Source organism: Rhinoraja longicauda, chromosome 14 (genome assembly GCF_053455715.1).
Source record: "Rhinoraja longicauda isolate Sanriku21f chromosome 14, sRhiLon1.1, whole genome shotgun sequence".
NCBI lineage: Eukaryota > Metazoa > Chordata > Chondrichthyes > Rajiformes > Arhynchobatidae > Rhinoraja > Rhinoraja longicauda.
In genome coordinates, this window is record NC_135966.1 from 32,874,851 (window position 1) to 32,900,849 (window position 25,999).

Below are 25,999 nucleotides of genomic sequence, written 5' to 3' on the forward strand. Positions count from 1 at the left end.
TTATCCTGGTCTTTTCTCTCCTCCAATTCTTTCCAGACCCTACATTCAGACTGAAGAAGGGTCCCGACCCGAAACAGCACCCGTCCTTTTTCTCCAGAGATGTTGTCTGACACACGCACTTTGTGTAGGATCAACAGTTACTGTTACTCCAGGACATTCTGTCTGTCTTTATAAGCTAAACTAGACTAAACTAAACCCTAGTGATGTTCTTCAGAGATGATGTCTGACCCACAGTATATGCTGTAACTGTAATTCTTTTTTTTTGCACAATCGGCAGGCATTGCCACTTTCATTTCACTGCACATCGTGTTTGTGTATGTGACAAATAAACTTGATTGACTTGACTTGACTTGACTTGACCAAGTTACTCCAGCATTTTGTATTCCACTCAGGATTCCAGCATCTGCAGTTCATTGTCTCCCTACCACTGAATTCCTTGCTGTCTCCCGACATACAAGAACTGCTTCCTCTCGCCCTATGTTTCCAGATCAAAATGCGTTGGGCTCTGAAGTCTCTGGCCCTAGCCCAAGATTCCTTGACAAAGAAAGTGCGAGGCTGTTGGCAGGGTTGTTAATTGGAAGGAGTGTTTCGATGGTTAGTCATGCTAACTTGCTGCATTCCAACTCTTGAATAGTGAACGCATTGCAGTGCGTTCTGGAGGGGGTTCCCGCTGAAGTGTGAGTCAATATCACAGGTTCACGGTGGCCCATGGACAGCTGGGCGTCATGGGACACGAGTGGTATCTTCCGTGGCTACCTCATGCATGATCTGTTAACTCCGACTCCACCTGTCCGAGTACCATCTCCTGGAGTTGTGAGTGAGTTTAGTGACTTTATTGTTACACTTTGGTTTACTTTTGTTTTAGAGATACAGTGCGGAAACAGGGCCTTCGGCCCACTGGGTCCACACCGACCTGCGATCCTCGCACACTAATGCTATCCAACACACTAGGGACAATTTACAATTATGCCAAGCCAATTAGCCTAGAAAACGACATCTTTGGAGTATGGGAGGAAACCAGAGATCCAGGAGAAAACCCACGCAGGTCACGGGGAGAACGTACAAACTCCGTACAGACAGCACCCGTAGTCAGGATCGAACCCGGGTCTCTGGCGCTGTAGGGCAGCAACTCTACCGCTGCGCCACCCAGATACGGTGGTACAGTGAAAAGCTTTTGTTGCGTGCTAACTAGTCAGTGGAAAGACTATACATGATTACAATCAAAGCATCCACAATACATACAGTACATGGTAAAGGAATAACTTGAATATCGTTTAGTGCAAGATAAAAGTCCAGTAAAGTTCGGTCAAAGATAGTCCAAGGGTCTCCAATGAGGTAGATGGGAGGTCAGGCCCACTCTCCAGTAGGTGACAGGTTGGTTCTGTTGCCTGATAGCAGCTGGGAATAAACTGTCTCTATGTCTGGCCACCAGGCTCAGGAACAGCTTCATCCCCTCAGTTATCAGGCTTCCAAACAGTTGCACACAAACTGGAGGGTCAGCCCACATTGTCATAGTGGGGCCACACACAAACTGGAGGGTCAGCCCACATTGTCATAGTGGGGCCACAAACAAACTGGAGGAACAGCCCACATTGTCATAGTGGGGCCACACACAAACTGGAGGGTCAGCCCACATTGTCATAGTGGGGCCACAAACAAACTGGAGGAACAGCCCACATTGTCATAGTGGGGCCACACACAAACTGGAGGGTCAGCCCACATTGTCATAGTGGGGCCACACACAAACTGGAAGAACAGCCCACATTGTCATAGTGGGGCCACACACAAACTGGAGGAACAGCCCACATTGTCATAGTGGGGCCACACACAAACTGGAGGAACAGCCCACATTGTCATAGTGGGGCCACACACAAACTGGAGGGTCAGCCCACATTGTTATAGTGGGGCCACACACAAACTGGAGGGTCAGCCCACATTGTCATAGTGGGGCCACACACAAACTGGAGGGTCAGCCCACATTGTCATAGTGGGGCCACACACAAACTGGAGGAACAGCCCACATTGTCATAGTGGGGCCACACACAAACTGGAGGAACAGCCCACATTGTCATAGTGGGGCCACACACAAACTGGAGGAACAGCCCACATTGTCATAGTGGGGCCACACACAAACTGGAGGAACAGCCCACATTGTCATAGTGGGGCCACACACAAACTGGAGGGTCAGCCCACATTGTCATAGTGGGGCCACACACAAACTGGAGGGTCAGCCCCTCGTATGTCACTCAGGCTGCTTACAACCCAACGGTGAAAACATTGATTTCTCTCATTTCAAATAACTCCTGCATTCCCTCTCTCTCCTCCCCTCCCCCACTCTAGTCTTCCTACTAGTTCCACTGTTCGCATCCCTGTATTCCTTTGTATCCAGTCTGAAGAAGGGTCCTGACCCAAAACATCACCCATCTTTTTTTTCCAGAGATGCTGCCTGACCCGCTGAGTTACTGCAGCACTTTGTGTCTGTCTTCCTTCATTGTCACCTCTTCCCCAGCCAACAATGGGCCGTTAAGGACTCAACACTCATCTGTTGCTGGCCCTGATTGTTCTGGCAATACCTCCCGTTATATAATACATTCTGATTATACCTCGTTTACTCCAGCACTTTGTGCCTTTTCATAGTCTGAAGAAGGCTGCAGACTTGAAAGGTCACCTTGGCATGTTCAAGTTGGGCCGAAGGGCCTGCTTCCATGGTGTGTGGATCTATAATTCTATGCACGCATGCACACACACATGCACACGCACATGCACACACGCATGCACACACACATGCACACGCACATGCACACGCACATGCACACAGATAGACCCGAAACGTCATCCATTCCTTTTCTCCAGTGATGCTGCCTGTTCCACTGAGTTACTCCAACATTTTGTGTCTATCTTCGGCGTAAACCAACATCTGCAGTTCCCTCTTATACACGCACATGCACACGCACACGCATATGTACAGCCACACGCACAGCCACATACACAAACATAAACAGGTGCATGGACAAAGACACAAGCACATACACACACATGTGCATACACACAGAGGCACACACAGACAGACGCACACATATACACACAAATACATATACACACAGGAACAGACATACATCCACACAAATACATATACACACGCACACATACATACACACATATACATACATACATACACACACAGCCACACACACATACAAACAGACACACACACACACACACACACACACACACATACATACATACACACACAGACACGCAGACAGAAAAAAACAAATGGGTTGGAAATCCCCAACATTCTTCAGTTTCCAAGTATTTACACACGCACAGCTTCCTGTACAGCCCAGCAGTGGTACCGCACGGGATGGGGGGGGGGGGGGGGAGAAGGAGGTGGGGGAGGGGGAGAGGGGGAGGGAGGGAGGGGGAGAGGGGGGGGGGAGGGAAAGGGGCGCTACAGAAAGGTGTTTGACTGGAATCAGTGCAATAGTTCATGGAGAAACAAGGAACTGCATAAAAAGGCACAAAGTGCTGGTGTAACTCAGTAAGTCAGGCAGCATCTCTAGAGAACAAAGATAGGCGATGTTCCAGGTTGGACTCATCTTCAGACAGACACATTACAATCAGTCAGAAGAAGGGTTGACCCAAAAGTTCACCTATCCATGTTCTCCAGAGCTGCTGCCTGATCCGCTGAGTTACTCTGGCATTTTGTGCCATCTACCCCATTGTGGACATTGGGCTTTGTCTCTGGAACAGGTGCGCTACAATGCTGAGAACTATATTCTGCACTCTGTATCTTCCCCTTTGCTCTGCCTATTGTACTCGAGTTTGACGTGATTGTATTTATGTATAATATTATCTGAGCTGTTTGGATAGCATGCAAAACAAAGCTGTACCTTGGTACACGTGACAATAATAAACCTAAACCTAAACCTTAAGACTGGGGCGCAGCAGTAGAGCTCCTGCCTCACACAGACAGAGACGCAGGGTCAATCCTCATCTCGCATTCTGTCTGCATGGAGTTTGCAAGTTCTCCCTGTGACCTCCTGCGTTTTTTCTGGGAATTCATTGCCACAGACGACTGTGGAGGCCAAGTCATTGGGTATTTTTAAAGCAAAGATACTTGATTAGTACGGGTGTCAGGGGTTATGGGGAGAAGGCAGGAGAATGGGGTTGAGAGGGAAAGATAGAACAGCCATGATAGAATGGCAGAGTAGATTCAATGGGCCGAATGGCCTAATTCTGCTCCACGCTTTGTCACTTATTTCACCCATCTGCCAATTAACTCATCCCCCCCCCCCCCCCACCTCTATCCCTGGCCAGACTTTGTCCCGCCCCCACCTCTCCTTTCCAGCTTTTTCCCCCTTACTCCATCAGTCTGACGAAAGATCCTGACCCAGAACATCACCCATATCTTTTAGCAAAAAAACTTTTCACTGTACCTCAGTACACATGATAATAAACTGAATGAAACTAAACTAAGTTAAACTATCCACATTCTCCAGGGATGCTGCCTAACCTGTTGAGTTACTCCAGCACTTTGTGTCTGAAGAAGGGTCCCGATTCAAAACGTTACCTATCCATGTTCTCCAGAGATGCTGCCTGACCCGCTGAGTTACTCCTGCACTTTGTGTCTTTTTGTTGTAAACCAGCATCTGCAGGTCCTTGTTTCCCTCTTCTGACTGTTCAACTTTTGTAAGTTACCTACGTGCTTTACTGATGTTGGGGGTTAAGAAGTTAAACTCAGAGGAGAACAAGGCTGGTGTTGTGAAACATTGGCGAGGTTCTTGTGCTTTTGAGTGTGTGACATTCCCTTGATGTTGGGAAATGACCCTTTACCAAGAATATTGCAAAACGAAGGGGAAATACACTCGACAAAAATGTTCTAACAAATATAGCCAATCTAGAGAACATCATGAACTAACGCAGGAAACGTCAATAACACTCACATCCAGCACTTCACTGATTGCCTTGACTTTACAAGGTGCAAAGTAGAAACTCAAGACTTTCCCTTTCAACTTAGATTTGACGTTTTTAACGTGGCAAAGTGTTCCAACATTCTCCTCGGGAGTTGCGATTTTGGACGGAATGATGCATTCAGTCTGGGGAAAAGATTGAGTTTTAAGGAGGGTTTGAGTTTCAGTTTAGTTTAGTTTATTATTGTCACGTGTACCGAGGTAGAATGAAAAGCTATTGTCGCATGCTAACCAGCCAGCAGAAAGCCAATACATGATTACAATCAAGCTGCCCACAGGATAGAGGGAATAACGTTTAGTGCAAGATAAAGTCCAGTAAAATCCCATCAAAGGGTGAAGGATGAAGGGGGCGAGAGGTAAAGTTCAATGGTTCAACAAGGGCTGGGTGGTGGCACAGTGGTAGAGTTGCTGCCTCACAGTGCTGGATACCCGGGGATTTGATCACGGCTTCAGCCGCTGTCTGAACGCAGTTTACACATTTTCCCTGTGACCAGGTGGACTTTCTCCGGGCGCTCCGGTTTCCCCCCACAATCCAAAGACCCACAGGTTTGTAGGTTAATTGAATTCGGTAAAGATTCTAAATTGTCCCTAGTGTGTAGGATGGAGTTGGCGCATGGGGATCGCTGGTCGGCGCAGACTCAGCGGACCAAACGGCCTACTTGCGTGCTGCATCTCCAAAAGTAATGGAATCGAGAACCAGGGGGCATAGCTTTAAGGTGGAGGGGGAAAGTTTTAATTAGAACCTGAGGGGAAACTTTTTTTACACAAAGGATAGTGGGTATATGGAACGAGCTGCTGGAGGAGGTAGTTGAGGCAGGGACTCTTGCAACATTTAAGAAACATTTAGACAGGTACATGGATAGGATTGGTTTAGAGGGATGAGGGCCAAAGGCAGGCAGGTGGGACTAGTGTAGATGGAACAAGATGGGATGAAGTGCCTGTTTCCACCCTGTATGACTCTATGACTCTATTTCAGAGATCCTCTGTTGCCAGAAATTTCAACGGACCGTATGCCTGTGTGGAAGGGTCAGTGGGGATGCCAGTGTTACCAGGAAACTGTGAGCCTCCCTGGCATGTCTGGGAAACAGGAATGAGTCAGCCACTGGGGAGATGTAGGGGGAAATCTTGCAATTATTTAGTAAGTCCGCCCTGAGCTCAATATAACCCTAGTGCTGCAGTAACTCAGCGGGTCAGGCAGCAACGCTGGAAAAAAAGGATCGGGTCGGGACACTTCTTCAGACTGAAAGCAGAGGTAAGGAAATTGGAGGTAGGAAATGCCAGAACAAAGCAGGGCCAGCAATAGATGACCAAGGAAGGGTGGAGCCCACAATGGCCCAGAGTTGGCTGGGGAAGCGTTGGTAACGAAGTGATACAAAAGATGCAAACAGTGGAATGGGCAGTTTAGTTTCGTTCGGAGATATAGTGGGGAAACAGGCCCTGTGGCCCATCGAGTCCGCATCGACCAGCGATTTCTGTAACTATCATTATCGTACACACACTAATGACAATTTACAATTTTACCAAACCAATTAACTTACATGCTTGGAGTGTGGGAGGAAACCGGAGCATCTGGAGAAAACCCTTGCAGGTTACGGGGAGAATGTTCAAACTCCATACAGACATCACCTGTAGTCAGGATCAAAGCCGGGTCTCTGGTGCTGTGAGGCAGCAGCTCTACCACTGTGCCCCACTAGGGTGGTGAGGGGGCTGAGATTGAGGGACTAGTCTACTCAATATAACCCTTGTTCATCGACTGCGATCGACGTCAGAAAGCGAAGCGGTACACATACCCCAGTATACATTGACAGCACTTAAGTAGAGTAGTGAGTTTCTTAGTGTGGAAAGGACTGGAAAAAATAGTTTGCAAAATATATTAGTTTGAACTTGCTGCATAAATTATCAAAAGCATTAAATTACTCAATGAATTCACAAATGCATTAAATTGCTAAGAAGGTCAAGTCAACGGGTATTTTTGAGGCGGAGATTGACAGATTCTTGATTAGAACGGGTGTCAGGGGTTATGGGGTGAAGGCAGGGGAATGGGGTTAAGAGGGAAAGATAGATCAGCCGTGATAGATCAGGCACCACAAGTCCCTGATCAGGCCCAAATTGGAGTATTGTGGAGCTGTATGGGATCCTTTCAACAACAACAAGATCACCCTGGAGAAAGCACAATGCCGAGCAGCTCGCTTTGTATGTAATGACTACAAGCGCAAATCAAGCGTGAATAATATGCTGACTTCTCGCGGATGGGATACACTATAGCTCCGCAGAATCAGGCTAAGACTTATTGCAATTTACAAAGAGATTCACAAAATCACGCCATCAAATCTTCCCGTCATCCCAGAGCGCCAACTGCCATGAAACGAGACAAAATACCGGTCCCTACATCATCAACGCGCTGAATTTCAATAAACTTTGCTACCAATATTCCCTTTACCCAAGGACGATAAGGGAATGGAATATGTTACCACCCAACTCACGTGCCGCTCCCGATGTTCAGTCATTTAAAAAGGGGATTGAGCAACTAGATCTCCTCAACTTGGTCAAAAAGGCCCACTTTAAAATGTAATCACTACTCTACTCACTCCAACTTGCGCGAGATAACCACTTATGAGGTGTTTGCGCAATAGTCAACCAGAACCAGAACCAGGATCAGGACCAGGACCAGAACCAGGACCAGGACCAGGACCAGGACCAGAACCAGGACCAGAACCAGAACCAGAACCAGGACCAGAACCAGGACCAGGACCAGAACCAGGACCAGAACTAGAACTAGAACTAGAACTAGAACTAGAACTAGGACCAGAACCAGGACCAGGACCAGAACTAGAACTAGGACCAGGACCAGGACCAGAACTAGAACCAGGACCAGAACCAGGACCAGAACCAGGACCAGAACCAGAACCAGGACCAGATTGAATGGTGGAGCAGACTTGATGGGCTGAATGGCCAAATGTTGCCCCTGAAACTTGTGAACATTAAATTGCTAAGAAATTATCAAATGCAATAAACGATATTACGCGATTGCTTCATTTTCTCTCTTGACTTCTTTTGCAAACTTTGTTTTTCATTTGTGGCCAAAGTTTTGAAAAACCCGGAAATCGACTTTCAGCGGCGTGGACCCGCCCCTTTCACGTGAAGGATCGTCATTGGCCGAGGCCGCCGTCAGTCATCGCCGGTGGTGACGTCGACGGGGAAAGCTGTCACGGTGGGGGGATTCCCCGGGCGCGAGTGCGCAGGCGCGGGGCTGCCGGAGGACTGGCCCTACTGGGTCCGCATCCGCATCGCCTGGGAGCCGGAGCCGGAGAGGAGACGCAGGTATCAGAGGGTCCCGGGACGGGGGGAGGCGGGCGGGCGACGGAGCCCTGGGTCAATGCAAAGGGCCGCCCTTTGATCACCCTTTACTGTGCAAAACCTATGCTCTTGGAATTCGGCCCCAACCCCCTGCTGCGATCTGCTCCCATCAGAGACGGTAGCAGGCCCTTCGGCCCAACTCCTCCCTGCCTCGTCCAAGCTAGTCCCATTTGCCCCACATCCCTCCAATCCTTTCCTATCCATCTACCTGTCCAAATGCCCTTTACATGATGTTGTAGTACTTGCCTCAACTACCTCCTCTGGCAGTTCATTCCATACACCCCCCCCCCTCTCCCTCAGTGTGGAAACGTTACCCCTCGGGTTCCTATTAAACCTTACCCCTATCACCTTAAACCTATGTTCCCTGGTTCTCGATTCCCCTACTCTGGGCAAGAGACTCTGTGCACTTACCTGATCTATTCCCCTCGTGATTTTATACACCTCTATAAAATCATCCCTCAGGGCTCCGAGGAGTAAAGTCCTAGCCTGCCCAACCTCTCCCTGTAGACTTTGTGCATTTGCCCTGACTATGTCAAGGAGTCACACTGACACAGCAAAGAAACAGGCCTTTCCGCCCTCTACATTTATGTTGACCTGTCTACACTAATCCAACTTGTCTGTAATAATTCCATATTCCTCTATGCCCTAAAATAGTAGGGCATATTATCTGACTATTATCTGAATGGTGGCCGAAGCAGACTATTATCTGAATGGTGGCCGATTAGGAGAAGGGGAGATGCAACGAGACCTGGGTGTCGTGGTACACCAGTCATTGAAAGTAGGCATGCAGGTGCAGCAGGCAGTGAAGAAAGCGAATGGTATGTTGGCATTCATAGCGAGGGGATTTGAGTATAGGAGCAGGGAGGTTCTGCTGCAGTTGTACAGGACATTGGTGAGACCACACCTGGAGTATTGCGTACAGTTTTGGTCTCCTAATCTGAGGAAAGACATTCTTGCCATAGAGGGAGTACAGAGAAGGTTCACCAGATTGATTCCTGGGATGGCAGGACTTTCATATGAAGAAAGACTGGATAGACTCGGCTTGTACTCGTTGGAATTTAGAAGACTGAGGGGGGATCTTATAGAAACTTACAAAATTCTTAAGGAGTTGGACAGGCTAGATGCAGGAAGATTGTTCCCGATGTTGGGGAAGTCCAGAACAAGGGGTCACAGTTTAAGGATAAGGGGGAAGTCTTTTAGGACCGAGACGAGAACGTTTTTTTTTCACACAGAGTGGTGAATCTGTGGAATTCTCTGCCACAGAAGGTAGTTGAGGCCAGTTCATTGGCTATATTTAAGAGGGAGTTTGATGTGGCCCTTGTGGCTAAAGGGATCAGGAGGGTATGGAGAGAAGGCAGGTACGGGATACTGAGTTGGATGATCAGCCATGATCATATTGAATGGCGGTGCAGGCTCGAAGGGCCGAATGGCCTACTCCTGCACCTATTTTCTATGTCTATGTAAAATACACACAAAATGCTGGAGTAACTCAGCGGGTCAGGCAGCATCTCTGGAGAACATGGATAGGTGACCTTTCCCCAAACCCTATTTTCCTACCAGTTACCCTCATGAGTTTAAGGTAGGTTTAAGAACGTCATGGAAGTATAATCTCTGAACTCGATCACCCTAATCCACACTGTCTGTTCCCCTCATGATCTTGCACACCTCCATGAGATCACCCCCTCATCCTTGTGACCGGACGTACAGAGGTTTGGAGATGGTAGTTTGCTTGTGGAAATCCCGTTTAAAACAGGATTGCACAGTGTGGTGGGATGAGTTCAATGTTCGTGAGTGTGTGCTCCCCAAATCGAAACCTCAGCACCTCTTCCCCTTTTAGTGTTGTCGGTGTTGCAGGCAAGTATGGGGGGATGGGGGGAGGGAGAGAGAGAGAGAGAGAGAGAGAGAGAGAGAGGGAAGTACAACAGTTGCACAGCGTGATCCCAGAAACGGCAAGGACTTATGATCAGTAGAGGTATCGGAATTGTGTCGGAAGGAACTGCAGATGCTGGTTTGAACCGAAGATTGACACAAAGTGCTGGAGTAACTCAGCGGGTCAGGCAGCATCTCTGGAGAAAAAGGATGGGCGATATTTCGGGTCGGTCCCTTCTTCAGACTGAAATCAATGTTGTTTAGTTTAGAGATACAGCATGGGAATCGGCCCTTCGGCCCGCTGAGTCTGCAGCGACCACTATCACTATACACTTGCACTATCCTACACATGAGGGACAATTTACAATATACGGGAGCCAATTAACCTACAAACCTGTACGTCTACAGAGTGTGGAAGGAAACCAAAGCACCCAGAGAAAACCCACACGATCACGGGGAGAATGCACATACTCCGTACAGAAGCACAGGTAAAATTGTAAACTGTCCCCAGTGTAGGATAGTGCGAGTGTACGGGATGATCTCTGGTCGGCGGGACTCGGTGGGCTGAAGGGCCTGTTTCTGCGCTGTATCTCTGAACTAAAGTCCAAAGATGTACAGGAGTCCACATCGGGAACACGGGATGCAGGAGATGAGGTGAGAGGAGGTGCATGTGAACCTCTGCCTAACCTGGAAGGATTGTCGGGGTCCCTGGATGGAGTTGTTGGGGGCCCAGGCAAAGCTTTCTGTCAGAGCAGCGCTCCACAGAATTGCTTCCTCTTTCTGACGTGCGTGTCGTCTTGATGGCGGTCACAGTTCCCTCCGCCTAGAGGGACTGACACTTCCCCGTCGGGTTCTGACTGTCTACCCGATCTATGCCTCATAATTTTATATGCATATGGAGCAATTAGGCTTGTATACACTGGAATTTAGAAGGATGAGGGGGGATCTTATTGAAATATATAAGATAATTAGGGGATTGGACACATTAGAGGCAGGAAACATGTTCCCAATGTTGGGGGAGTCCAGAACAAGGGGCCACAGTTTAAGAATAAGGGGTAGGCCATTTAGAACGGAGATGAGGAAGAACTTTTTCAGTCAGAGAGTGGTGAAGGTGTGGAATTCTCTGCCTCAGAAGGCAGTGGAGGCCAGTTCGTTGGATGCTTTCAAGAGAGAGCTGGATAGAGCTCTTAAGGATAGCAGAGTGAGGGGGTATGGGGAGAAGGCAGGAACGGGGTACTGATTGAGAGTGATCAGCCGTGATCGCATTGAATGGCGGTGCTGGCTCGAAGGGCTGAATGGCCTACTCCTGCACCTATTGTCTATTGTATGTATTGACAGCATTATCTGCCACATCCCAGTGGAGTGAGCCAAAGTGTCTCCCCTGGTCTCGTGCCACACCTGTGCAGGGAAGGTCTTTTTGGTGAGATTTTAATGACTGTTGTCCCAATCCTCTGTCAAATCCCCGATACCGAACAGTATTAGAAGGCACAGAGACATGCAGTGAGGCCCTTCTGCCCAGCTTGCCCAACGTGTGTAAGAAGAAACTGCAGACGCTGCTTTACACCTTCAGTCTAAAGAAAGATCCCGACCGGAAACATCACCCATTCCTTCTCTCCAGAGATGCTGCCTGTCTGACAAACACGTCCCATCAACACTTGTCCCACCTGCCTGCATTTGGCCCATATTCCTCTAAACCATGTACCCATCTAAATGTTTCTTAAATACCTGCCTCAACAACCTCCTCTGGCAGCTCATTCCATACATTCACCACCCTTTGTGTAAAAAAAAAAGTTGCCCCTCGGATTCCTATTACATCTATTCCCCCCTCACCTTAACCTGTTCACTGCCAAGTTTTTCACTATCGGCTATGAGCCGAGTATATTTGGAGGTGTCACTGAACAGATTAAACTATGTCCTCAGGTTCTTGACTCCCCTACTCTGGGTGAAAGACTCCCATGATTTTATACACCTCTGTAAGATCACCACTCATCCCCCGGTACTCCAAGAAATGGAGTCCGAGCCTACCCAACCTCTCCCTGTGGCTCAGGCCCTCGAGTCCTGGCAACGTCCTCGTAAATCTCCCTGCACTCCTTCCAGCTTAAAAACCAACAATGTCATGACCGTGGTTCCTTGAGCATGTTCTACCACAGTGGTGCAGTGGTAGAGTTGCTACCTTGCGGCACCAAGCACCCAAGTTCGATCCTGACAACAGGTGCTTCTGCATGGAGTTTGTACGTTCTCCCTGTAACTGTGTGGGTTTTCTCCGGGTGCTCTGGTTTCCTCCCACACTCCAAAGATGTCTGGGTTTGTAGCTTAATTGCCCCTAATGTGTATGGAGTGGATGTGAAAGTGTGATAATGTAGAACAAGTGCGTTAGTCGGCATGGACTCGGTGGGCCGAAGGGCCTGTTTCCATGCTGCATCTCTAAATCTAAGTGCAGCAAGGTGGCGCAGCGGTAGAGTTGCTGCCACACAGCGCCGGAGACCTAGGTTCGATCCTGATCTCGGGAGTTGTCCGTACAGAGTTTGTACGTTCTCCCTGTGACCTTGTGGGTTTCTCCGGATGCTCTGGTTTCCTTCCACACTCCAAAGGTGTACAGGTTTGTTGGTTGATTGGCTTCAGTAAAAAATATATATTGTTCCTGGTGCGTAGGATAGTACTAGTGATCGGGAATCGCTGGCCGGCGTGGACTCGGTGGGCTGAAGGGCCTGTTTCCGCGCTTTATCTCTAAAGTAAACTAAACTTTAGATTTTGAGTAACATTGGCACTTTGAGACATTTGGATGAATAGATGAATCGGAAGAGTTAAGAGGGACATGGGCTGAATTAAGGCAAATGGGACTAGCACAGAATGAATGTCAACTTGGTTACTGTACTACCCTTTGGCCCACAATGTCTGTGCTGTACACAAAGCCAAATTAAATTGATCTCCTCTGCCTGCATATGATCGACATCCCTCCATTCCCTGCCTATCCATGTAAAAGCCTCTTCAACACCACAATCCTCTCTGCCCCCACCACCACTCCTGGCAGTGTGTTCCAGGCACCCACCATCCTCTGTGTAAAATAAAAGCTTGCCCCACACATCTCCTCTATACTTGGGGCCTCTCACCTTAAAGCTAAGCCCTCTAGTCTTTGACATTTCCACCCTGGGGTGGAACAGACAGACAGGTTCTGACTGTCTACCCGATCTATGCCTCATAATTTTATATGCATATAAGGTCTGCCTCCAACCTCTGATGTTCCAGAGAAAACAAGCCAAGTCTATCCAACCGCTCCCTGTAGTTAATACCCTCTGATCTAGGCGTCATCCAAGTAAACCTTCTGTGTGTGTGTGTGTGTGTGTGTGTGTGTGTGTGTGTGTGTTCATCTCTGTTTGTCTCTGTGTCTGTCTCCCCCTCCCTCCCTCCCTCTCCTCCCTCCCTCCCTCTCCTCCCTCCCTCCCCTCCCCCCTCCCTCCCTCCCCTCCCTCCCTCTCCCCCCTCCCCCCCTCTCCCTCCCCCCCTCCCCCCCTCTCCCTCCCCCTCTCCCTCTCCTCTCCCCCCCTCTCCCTCCCCCTCTCCCTCTCCTCTCCCCCCCTCCCTCTCCCTCCCCCTCTCCCTCTCCCCCCTCCCTCTCCCTCTCCCCCCCTCCCTCTCCCTCTCCCCCCTCCCCCCCTCCCTCTCCCTCCCTCCCTCTCCCCCCCTCCCTCTCCCTCCTCCCTCTCCCCCCTCCCTCTCCCTCCTCCCTCTCCCCCCCTCCCTCTCCCTCTCCCCCCCTCCCTCTCCCTCTCCCCCCCTCTCCCTCTCCCCTCCTCCCCCTCCTCCTCCCTCTCCCTCTCCCTCCCTCTCCCTCCCTCTCCCCCCCTCCCTCTCCCCCCTCCCCCTCCCTCTCCCCCCTCCCCCTCCCCCCCTCCCTCTCCCCCCTCCCCCTCCCTCTCCCTCTCCCTCTCTCCCCCTCTCCCTCCCTCTCCCCCCTCTCCCTCCCTCTCCCCCTCCCTCTTCCCCCTCCCACTTCCCCCTCCCTCTTCCCCCTCCCTCTTCCCCCTCCCACTTCCCCTTCCCTTCCTCTCCCTCTCCCTCTCTCTCTCTCTGTGTTTCTGTCCACATACACTGTGAATTTCCAGCATTCTCTGGATTTATTTTGTATTTCCAGCATCTACCTGCAGGTTTATTTCCTTTGTGCTGTTGCCGGGAGTGGCACAGCGTACTGAGGTCACGCTGCCCTCCCTGATTGCTCGCTCGCTCGCTCGCTGGCTGCTGTTATCTCTGGGTGGGGCGGTGTTTGTTTTGGTTTCATTTCCTCTCTGAGTGCATTTGTTCCCAGTGTGTGTGTGTGTTGGTTGGCCTTGCTCTCTGTCTCAGGGCTCTCTCTGGAATGTAAACACTTCACTGCCGCCTCACCGAGTCCCGGCAGCCTTGGACTTTTCCAGGAGACACTTGAGTTTAGAGTTTATACCTCCATGAAGATTTAATACCTACCTGAAAAACAAGAGGGCAACCAGCGAGAAAGTGGTGTCTGAAGAAGTGTCCTGCCCCGAATCATCATCTATCTGTGTTCTCCTGAGATGCTGCCTGACCCGCTGAGTTACTCCAGCACTTTGGGTGTTTTCTTAGTGCATAGAGAGACATAGAATTAACACAGACAAGTGGGATTAGTGCAGACTGGTGTGATGGTCAACATAGATGTAGTGGGCAGAAGGGCCTGTTTCTATGCTGTACAACCCCTTGCTGTACAACCCCTTGCCTTATCGAGAGTAGCGGAACCAAGAGCCAGAGGACATAGGTTTAAGATGAGAGGGGAAAGATTTAACCAGAACCTTAGTGGTAACTTTTTTTGCACAGAGGATGGTGGGTATATAGAATAAACTGCCAGAGGAGGAAGTTGAAGCAGGTACCATAACAACATTTAAAAGACACTTGGGCAGGTATATGGATGGGGAGTTTTTGGTTAAGTTTATTATCATGTTTACCGGGGTGCAGGAACAGGATAACGGGAATATCGTTTCATGCAAGATAACGTCCGATTAAAGATAGTCCGAGGGTCTCCAATGAGGTAGATGGGAGGTCAGGACTGCTCTCTGGTTTGTGATAGGACGGTTCAGTTGCCTGATAACATCTGAGAAGAAACTGTGCACACTCTGGAGGTGTGTGTTTTCACATTTCGTACCTCTTGCCTGATGGGAGAGGGGAGAAGAGTGAGACTGGTCCTTGATTGTGCTGGTGGCCTTGCCGAGGCAGCGTGAAGTGTAGATGGAGTCAATGGAAGGGAGGTTGGTTTGCGTGATGGTCTGGGCTGCGCCCACATTACTCTGGATGGGAAGGGTTTAGAGGGATATGGGCTGAATGCAGGCAAATGAGACCAGAACAGAAAGCCAATGATTGGCATGGGCAAGATGGGCTGAAGGGCCTGTTTCCGTGCTGTGCAGCTCTGTGACTCTAACTGCATGTTGAATCACTCAATGCTACATCCCAGCCACAAAGGACTTGTCTCCCGTCACGGTGGGGGTATCTCCATAGCTGGTGGGAGTGGGGGTGGGGAGTGGGGGAGGGTCTGTGGTGCGGAGTGGGGGAGGGTCTGTGGTGGGGAGTTGGGGAGGGTCTGTGGTGGGGAGTGGGGGAGGGTCTGTGGTGGGGTGGGGAGGGTCTGTGGTGGGGTGGGGAGGGTCTGTGGTGGGGAGTGGGGGAGGGTCTGAGGTGGGGAGTGGGGGAGGGTCTGTGGTGGGGTGGGGGTGGGGGGGGGGTGCAAGGCAACCACGTGCGGGCCTGTCACCATCACCCTTCCTCCCTTTCTCGCCCTCAGTGATCATGCGGGTCCGTGGTGGATGAGAAGAGCCGACCCACCATGGAAACCAGGGCTCCCTACCGCATCTACGATCCCGGTGGGGCAGGAGACGAGGCGGGGAAGGGTCTGTGCGAGCAGGCACAGCCCCCGCCCACCTCCTACCAGCAACTGGTGGCTGAGAACAACATCCTCAAGGAGCGAATGAAAGGCTTGAAGAGTCTGGGTAAGAAACCTGTGGGGTTCACGGATCTTGTGGAAATCTTTGCCAAGGGCAAGTCATTGGGCATTTGTAAAGCAGGGATTGACAGAGGGGATGGGCCTGTGTTCGCCAGAGTACAGAAGGAGGAGGGAGGACCTCTTTGAAGCTAACAAATTTGGGCCCCATATCTGCGGGAGGATGTGCTGGCGTTGGAGAGGGTCCAGAGGAGGTTTGCGACAACCGTCCCAGGGATGATTGGGTTAATATATGGTGAGCGTTTTACAGCACTGGGCCTGTACTCGCTGGAGATTAGAAGGATGAGGGGGGGGACCTCATTTAAACATGCCGAATGGTGAAAGGCCTGGATAGAGTGATTGTGAAGAGGATGTTTCTACTAGTGGGGGAGAGTCTAGGACCAGAGGGCACAGCCCCAGAATAAAAGGGCATACCTTTAGAAAGGAGATGAGGAGGAATTCTTTAGACAGACGATGGTGAATCTGTGGAATTCATTGCCGCAGACGGTAGAGATTGACTTGGGTGGGTGGACCCTCTTGGCTTGCAGGGTGTCAAAAATTATGGGGAGAAGGCAGGAGAATGGGGTTGAGAAGGAAAGATAAATCAGCCATGATCGAATGATTGTTGACTCGATGGGCCGAATGGCCTAATTCTGCTGCCATGTCTTGTGGTCGTATTAGGAGATAAGTACTTTTGAAGCATTTTATAGTGAGAAGCACAGTTTGCAAACATTCACAAGTAAATGAGGCGAACAACGAGATAATGGACCATGGTAAATACTGCCCCTTGATGGTGACGTGGCCTCCTAGTTTACTTAATTAAAGAGGGTTTCAGTTTAATCTTTTAACATTACTTTATATGACAAATGGCGGGGACCTTAACACCCTAACAGGAAGACACGGTGGCACAGCGGTAGAATTGCTGCCTCACAGCGCCAGAGACTCGGGTTCGATTGTGACTAAGGGTGCTGTCTGCACAGAGTTTGTACGTTCTCCCTGTGACCCCGTGGGTTTTCTCCGGGAGCTCTGATTTCCTCCCACACTCCAAAGACGTGCACGTTTGTAGGTTAATTGGCTTGGTAAAACTTCAAATTGTTCCTAGTGTGTGGGATAGTGTTGGTGTACGGGGCTCGCTGGTCGGCGTGGGCACGGTGGGCCGAAGGGCCTGTTGCTGCACTGCATCTCTAAACCAAACTAAACCACTGATGTACAGAGGGATCTTGGGGTCCAGGTCCATAACTCCCTGAAAGTGGCGCCGCAAGTAAACGGGGTGGTAGAGAAGGTGAATGGGAACCCCTTTCCAAAGCTTCCACGTTCTTCCTGTAATGGGACGACCGGAACTGCCCGCATAGAGCGGCAAAGAAGGCGCACAGTACCCTTGCCTTCATCAGTCGGGGCATTGAGTACAAGAGTCAGGAAGCCATGATGCAGCTTGATTGAACTTTGGTTAGGTCATATTTGGAGTGTTGGGTACACCCCTGGCCGCCCCATTACAGCAAGGACGTGCAGGCTTTGGAGAGGGTGCAGAGGAGGTTTACCAGAACGCTGCCTGGATCAGAGGGTGGTAACTACAGGGAGAGGTTGGACAGACTTAGGTTGTTTTCTCTGGAACATCAGAGGTTGAGGGGCCACCTGATGGAAGTTCATAAAGTTATGAAAGGTGTAGACCGGGTAGACATTCCTTTTTATCCAGGTGGAAATATCAAAGACTAGAGGGCTTGGGTTTCTGGTGAGAGGGGCAAAGTTTAAAGGGGATATACAGGGGAGGTTTTTTTTACACTGAGTGGTGGTGGGTGCCTGGAACGAGCTGCCAGGGGCGGTGGTGGAGGCAGATACGATAGAGGCGTTGTAAGAGGATTTTAGATAGGCACGTGGACATGCAGAGAATGGAGCGATATGGATCACGTGCAGGCAGAGGAGATTAGGTTAACGGCATCATGTTCAGCAGGGACATTGTGGGCTGCGGGAGGGGATTGTGTGGGTGGGGGTGGGGGGTCGGTGATGGCCGTGGGAGGAGGGTTAAGTACAGTCTCTCTCTTCCTCTCTTCCCTCAGGCAACCTTCTGGAAGAGTCCCAGTGCGAAGCCACCAAACTGAAGCAGAAGGTGGAGGAGTTGGTTCGTCAGGAAGTTCTGAGATCCGCCATCTTGCCCCACGAGATGCCAAGTGCCATGGTGTCGACGGGTGGTAGGTGACATCTTAACGTGTGATGAGCACTGGGCCTGTGCTCGCTGGAGCTTAGAAGGATGAGGGGGGGACCTCATTGAAACTTACCTAATAGTGAAAGGCCTGGATAGTGTGGATGTGGAGAGGACGTTTCTACTAGTGGGGGAGTCTAGGACCAGAGGGCACAGCCTCAGGATAAAAGTACGCACTTTTAGAATGGAGATGGGGAGGAATTTCTATCGCCAGAGGGTGGTGAGTCTGTGAACTCCTTGCCACAGACGGTGATTGAGGCCAAGTCATTGGGTATTTTTAAAGTGGAGATTGACAGATTTGTGATTAGTACGAGTGTTAGGGATTATGGGGGGAAGGCAGGAGAATGGGGCTGAGGGGGAAAAATAGATCAGCAATGATTGAATGGCAGAGCAGGCTTGAAGGGCCGAATGGCCTAATTGGGCTTCTATGCCTTATGGTCTTATGATCTCCCAGCACAGAACTCTTGTTCAATCCCCTCCCACGTTGCACAAGATGGCCCAACATTCCCCCAGCACCGGGTTTGTCCTTGGCCGTGACTTGTGCAAGAGTTACCCAACTCTTTATCCCGAGTGGAGGGATTGAGAACCAGAGGATATGGGTTTAAGGTGAGAGGGGAACAGATTTAATAGGAACCCGAGGGGCAACCTTTTCACACAGTGGGTGGTGGGTGTGTGGCACGAGCTGCAAGTACTGTCAAAGCATTTAAAAGACACTTGGGCAATCAGTCTGAAGAAGGGTCCTGACCCGAAACGTCACCTATCCATGTTCTCCAGTGACGCTGCCTGACCCACTGAGTTACTACAGATCTCAGGTTTGTAGGTTAATTGGCCCTCTGTAAAATTGTCCCTAGTGTGTAGGGAGCGGGTGAGAAAGTGGGATAACAGAACCAGTGTGAGCGGGTGATCGATGGTGGGTGAGAAAGTGGGATAACAGAACTAGTGTGAGCGGGTGATCGATGGTGGGTGAGAAAGTGGGATAACAGAACCAGTGTGAGCGGGTGATCGATGGTGGGTGAGAAAGTGGGATAACAGAACCAGTGTGAGCGGGTGATCGATGGTGGGCGTGGACTCGGTGGGCCGAAGGGCCTGTTTCCGTGCTGTATCTCGAAACTAAACTAAAAGACATTTAAACACGGAAATGGGCAGGACAGGATTAGAGGGATATGGGCCAAAGGCGGGCTGGGGGGACTAGTGTAGAGGGAGCGTGTTGGTCGGGATGGGCCGCCGGGCCTGTTTCCGTGCTGCGTATTTGGGCTGCTGTTACAAAGGCCCTGCCCGGGGAGTGTTGCGCTGCGAGTCTTGCCGGGAGGGGGGGGGGCAGCTTTGGCCTTTGGTCCCGGGCTGACGAGCTGTGTGATTGTGGCAGGTTCTGTACAGGAGAGCGTCCAACACCCGTCCCACGGCTCAGACCCCGGCAATTCCACCGGCACCAAACCCCAGGAGAAGCCTGCGTCCGCAGTGAGTACCGCCCCGGTGGCACAGCGCTCGGCGATGCACCTGCCCTCTCCGTCTCCAGTGGCGTTTTAGCCGAGCTCGCTTTTAGTTTTAAGTTGAGCTGTTGGTTTCAGTTTTAGGCTTCAGTTTTTCGTATTTGGGTTTTAGTTTCTTGTCACGTGTTCCGAGGTGCGGTGACGAGCTTTTTATTGCATGCTATCCAGTCTGCAGGAAGGCAATGCATGATTATAATGGAGCCAGGATTCTGATTCAGGGACAGTTTCTTCCCAGTTGTTATCAGGCAACTGAACCATCCGATCACAAACGAGAGGTTGGACCACTCCCCCCATCTACCTCATTGGAGACCCTTGGACTATCTTGAATTGAACTTTACTGGGACATTACCTTGCACTAAACATTATTCCCTTCATCCTGTATCTGTACACTGTGGGTGACTCGATTATAATTCTGTAAAGTCTTCCTGCTGACTGGCTAGCACGCAACAAAAGGCTTGTCACCATACCTCGCTCGGCACACGTGACAATAAACTAAACTAAACTAATAAATACAATCAAATCAAACTCGTACAATAGGTAGAGCAAAGGGGAAGATACAGAGTGTAGGATGTAGTTCTCAGCATTGTAGCGCACCAGTTCCAGAGACAAAGTCCAGTGTCAGCAGTGGGGTAGAGGTGAATCGGACAGTACCCTGGCTTATGGGAGGACCGTTCGGAAGCCTGAATACAGAGGGGTAGAAGCTGCTCCTGAGTCTGGTGGTGCGCTGGCTGGAGAGGGGAGAAGAAGGAATGGCCGGGGTGGGACAGGGACAAGTCTTTGATGTTGGCTGTTTTCCCGAGGCAGCGTGTCTATCCCAGCCACTCTCGCCAATCCCCAGGACCTTCTCCCCGCTCGCGATGGGAGTCGCGGGAGAGACGGGGTCGGTGACTGAGGTGAAAACGTGGCGCCGCGCCCCGTCACACTTGTAACAGTGGAGGGTGGGGCCTGTAACGGTGGAGGCTTGTAATGACGGGGGATTGTAACACCAGGGCTATGACAGGAGGGGGCCTGCAACGTTGGGGAGTAACAGGGGGAGGGATGGGTCCTGTAACAGTGGGGCGTGTAATGGGGGACCGGGGCGTGTATAATGGGGGGGCAGGACGTGTAATGGGAGGGCGGGGCGTGTAATGGGGGCGGGGCGTGCAATTGGGGGGCGGGGTGGGTAATGGGGGGGCGTGTAAAGGTTGGGGCGCGGGAGGTAACGGCAGGGGGTGGGGGATGTAAAGGTGAGGGATGTAATGGCAGGGGGGTGGGACATGCAATGGGGGGGCGCTTGTAACCATGGGCTCTCACTCTTGCAGGGAACGTCATCCGAGTTTGAGGTGGTCAGTTCCATCAACAAGATTGAAACGCTGGGAGGGGACGAGCGGGTGAGTGGGGGGAGGTGAGGGGAGGGGAGGGGGGAGGTGAGGGGAGGGGAGGGGGGGGAGTACGGTGTGGGGAGTGCCGGTGACACGGGTTCGACCCTGACTACAAGTGCTGTCTGTGCGGAGTTTCTTTGTTACCCCGCTGAGGGTATGGGTTTTCTCCGGGTGCTCTGGTTTCCTCCCACACTCCAGAAGCGTACAGGTTTGCAGGTTAGTCAGCTTCAGCAAAATTGTAAATTGTCCCAAGTGTGTAGGATAGTGTTAGTGTATGGGGATCGAAGAACCTGTTTCCACTCTGTATCTCTAAAGTCAAATCAGCCTGAAGAAGGGTCCAGACCAGATTTTGCAAGAGTAATCCCGGGCATGAATGGGTTAACGTATGATGAGGGTTTGACGGCATTGGGCCTGTACTCGCTGGGGTTTAGAAGGAAGAGGTGAGACCTCATTGAAACTTACCGAATAGTGAAAGGCCTGGATAGAGTGGATGTGGAGAGGGTGTTTCCACCAGTGGGAGAGTCTAGGACCAGAGGGCACAGCCTCAGAATAAAAGGACGTACCTTTAGAAAGGAGATGAGGAAGAATTTCTTTAGCCAGAGGGTGGTGAATCTGTGGAATTCATTGCCGCAGATGACGGTTTTTATTTATTCGTGTCATCACAGAACTGTTTGCCAATAGCGAGCAGATTTTAGTGCCAGAAAATAACTGCAGATGCTGGTACAAATGGAAGGTATTTATTTCACAAAATGCTGGAGTAACTCAGCAGGTCAGGCAGCATCTCAGGAGAGAAGGAATGGGTGACGTTTCGGGTCGAGACCCTTCTTCAGACTGATGTCAGGGGGGCGGGACAAAGGAAGGATATAGGTGGAGACAGGAAGATAGAGGGAGAACTGGGAGGGGGGGAAAGAGAGGGACAGAAGAACTATCTAAAGTTGGAGAAGTCAATGTTCATACCGCTGGGCTGCAAGCTGCCCAAGCGAAATATGAGTTGCTGTTCCTCCAATTTCCGGTGGGCCTCACTATGGCGCTGGAGGAGGCCCATGACAGAAAGGTCAGACTGGGAGTGGGAGGGGGAGTTGAAGTGCTCAGCCACCGGGAGATCAGGTTGGTTAAGGCGGACTGAGCGAAGGTGTTGAGCAAAACGATCGCCGAGCCTGCGTTTGGTTTTGCCGATGTAAAGAAGTTGACATCTAGAGCAGCGGATACAATAGATGAGGTTGGAGGAGGTGCAGGTGAACCTCTGTCTCACCTGGAAAGACTGTTTGGGTCCTTGGATGGAGTTGAGGTGGGACAGGTGTTGCATCTCCTGCGGTTGCTGGGGAAAGTGCCCGGGGATGCGGTGGTTTGGGTAGGAAGGGACGAGTGAGGAGTTTTAGCGCCACGTGGTTGGTCTCTCTGCAAGATCCTTTACAGTGCACGTGTCATGCAGCATGTCACAGCTCAGGAGATGTCCCATAGTCTGGAGGTCCCGTCCGCACTCGCAGTCTGCCGCATCTTCAGTATATCCCCACCTCAGCATGTTCGATTTGCTCCTCCCCATGCCTGTCTGCAGTCTGTTGAGACTGCGCCCGGTTATCCACGGTTGGTCGGGACCTGGTGGGAGTTTCTCAGAGGGATCGATTGCCATGTGAATGGTGGAGCTCGTCAATAGGTTTTTTAAGGCGGCGATTGACAGGTTCTTCATTATTGAGGGTTGTTGGGAGATGGCAGGAGAATGGGGTTGAGAGGGAAAGATAGATCAGCCATGATTGAATGGCGGAGTAGACTTGATGGGCCGAATAATTAGATTCTGCTCCTAGACTGAGTTTAGTTTAGATGTACAGCGCGGAAACAGGCCCTTCAGCCCACCGAGTCTGAAACGACCAGTGAACCTTGCGCATTGACACTACCCAACACTTATTCGGGACAATTTTACATTTATACCAAGCCTATTAACCTACAAACCTCTACGTCTTTGGAGTGTGGGAGGAAACCGAAGATCTCGGAGAAAACCCGTGCAGTCACGGGAAGAACGTACAAACTCCGTACAGACAGCACCCGTAGTCGGGGTCTCTGGCGCTGTAAGGCAGCAACTCTACTGCCGCGCCAACATGCCGCCCAATAAAGGGAACTTACTGTATGAACTTGTATTGCCTAACCCACTGAGTTCCTCCAGCACTTTATGTTTTGCTCAAGATTCATGCATCCGCAGTTCTTCGTGTCTCCAGTTTGTCGGGGAAAGTACGGAGGGATAAGGTCTTGCTTCTGTTGTCGAGATCCCAAGGGAAGAACAGTGAACAGAGTCCATATGTCGTGTGTGTGTGTGTGTGTTGGTTGGCCAAATGATCACCTGATGGGGGTGTTTACAGGGTACTGATTTAAGGAACCATAACCAAATGAGGAGTCTGTAAAAGGAGAACCTAGAGCTGAAAGCTGCCAAAAAAAGAATTCATTTGTGGTTTTGAAAGAATTCATTTGTGTAGATGTATTAGGAACCTGCGGGGTAACCTTTTCACACTTTACGAGGATGTTGCCAGGACTCGAGGGCCAGAGCTACAGGGAGAGGTTGTGCAGGCTGGGACTTTATTCCTTGGAGCGCAGGAGGATGAGGGGTGATCTTATAGAGGTGTATGAAAATCTATCATCATAGATCGGGTGAATGCACAGAGTCTTTTACCCAGATTAGGGGAATCAAGAACCAGAGGACTTAAATTTAAGGTGAGGGAGGAAAGATTTAATAGGAACCTGGGGGGAAACTCTTTTACACAGAGGGCTGAGGATAAATGTAACGAGCTGACGGAGGAGGTAGTTGAGGCAGGTAATATCACAACGTTTAAGAGACAGTTGGACAGGTGCATGCATAGTTTAGAAGGATATGGGCCAAATGCGGGCAAGTGGGACAAATGTAAATGGGGAATTGTGGTCGGTGTAGGCAAGTTGGGCTGAAGGTCCTGTTTCTGTGCTGCATGACTATTTGGTGGAATTTTTTATATCAATTGACTCCATCCACACTTCACGCTGCCTCGGCAAGGCCACCAGCATAATCAAGGACCAGTCTCACCCCCGGTCACTCCCTCTTCTCCCCTCTCCCATCAAGCAAGAGGTACAGAAGTGTGAACACGCACACCTCCAGATTCAGGGACAGCTTCTTCCCAACTGTTATCAGGCAACTGAACCATTCTATCACCAATTAGAGAGAGGTCCTGACCTCCCATCTACCTCATTGGATAACTTTGAACTATTTTTAATCGGACTTTACTGGACTTTATCTGGCAATAAACGTTATTCCCTTTATCTTGTATCTGTACAATGTGTACGGCTTGATTGTCATCATGTGTAGCATGACAACAATGAAGCTTTTCACTGTACCTTGGTACACACAACAATAACGTGAGACCGCACCTGGAGTACTGTGTGCAGTTTTGGTCTCCAAATTTGAGGAAGGATATTCTTGCTATTGAGGGCGTGCAGCATAGGTTCACTAGGTTAATTCCCGGAATGGCGGGACTGTCGTATGTTGAAAGGCTGGAGCGATTGGGCTTGTATACACTGGAATTTAGAAGGATGAGGGGGGATCTTATTGAAACATATAAGATAATTAGGGGATTGGACACATTAGAGGCAGGAAACATGTTCCCAATGTTGGGGGAGTCCAGAACAAGGGGCCACAGTTTAAGAATAAGGGGTAGGCCATTTAGAACGGAGATGAGGAAGAACTTTTTCAGTCAGAGAGTGGTGAAGGTGTGGAATTCTCTGCCTCAGAAGGCAGTGGAGGCCAGTTCGTTGGATGCTTTCAAGAGAGAGCTGGATAGAGCTCTTAAGGATAGCGGAGTGAGGGGCGATGGGGAGAAGGCAGGAACGGGGTACTGATTGAGAGTGATCAGCCATGATCGCATTGAATGGCGGTGCTGGCTCGAAGGGCTGAATGGCCTACTCCTGCACCTATTGTCTATTGTCTCTGACATATTAAGCTGAGCTTGAAGCTAATCTCCTCTGGTTTTCCCCCACATCCCAAAGACGGGCAGGTTTGTCGGCTAATTAGTGCGCAGGATAGAACTAGTGTGAACAAGTGATCGATGGTCGGCATCAAGGTCCTGTTTCCACACTGTTTCTAAACTCAACCAAACCAGTTTTGGTCAAGTAGATGGTCACAGCTCTGGGATGTCCACCACTGGGATGGTCACAGCTGGGATGGTCACAGCTCTGGGATGGTCACAGCTGGGATGGTCACAGCACTGGGATGGTCACAGCTGGGATGGTCACAGCTGGGATGGTCACAGCTCTGGGATGTCCACCACTGGGATGTCCACCACTGGGATGGTCACAGCTCTGGGATGTCCACCACTGGGATGGTCACAGCTCTGGGATGGTCACAGCTCTGGGATGGTCACAGCTGGGATGGTCACAGCTGGGATGGTCACAGCTGGGATGGTCACAGCTCTGGGATGGTCACAGCTCTGGGATGGTCACAGCTCTGGGATGGTCACAGCTCTGGGATGGTCACAGCTGGGATGGTCACAGCTCTGGGATGGTCACAGCTCTGGGATGGTCACAGCTCTGGGATGGTCACAGCTCTGGGATGGTCACAGCTCTGGGATGGTCACAGCTCTGGGATGGTCACAGCTCTGGGATGGTCACAGCTGGGATGGTCACAGCTCTGGGATGTCCACCACTGGGATGGTCACAGCTCTGGGATGTCCACCACTGGGATGGTCACAGCTCTGGGATGTCCACCACTGGGATGGTCACAGCTCTGGGATGTCCACCACTGGGATGGTCACAGCTCTGGGATGTCC

General features: G+C 50.6%; 1 protein-coding gene across 1 annotated transcript in view; it reads left to right on the forward strand.

Annotated features, from left to right (window-relative positions):
* The first annotated feature begins 8,153 nt into the window (after positions 1 to 8,153).
* tnip1 (TNFAIP3 interacting protein 1) overlaps positions 8,154 to 25,999 on the forward strand; it is a 34,063-nt gene continuing 16,217 nt past the window's right edge. Inside the window, 5 exon segments of the mRNA XM_078410995.1 lie at positions 8,154 to 8,294; positions 15,979 to 16,183; positions 18,228 to 18,359; positions 19,737 to 19,828; positions 21,162 to 21,230. Coding sequence (XP_078267121.1) covers positions 16,021 to 16,183; positions 18,228 to 18,359; positions 19,737 to 19,828; positions 21,162 to 21,230 — 456 coding nt within the window. The 5' untranslated portion in view covers positions 8,154 to 8,294; positions 15,979 to 16,020.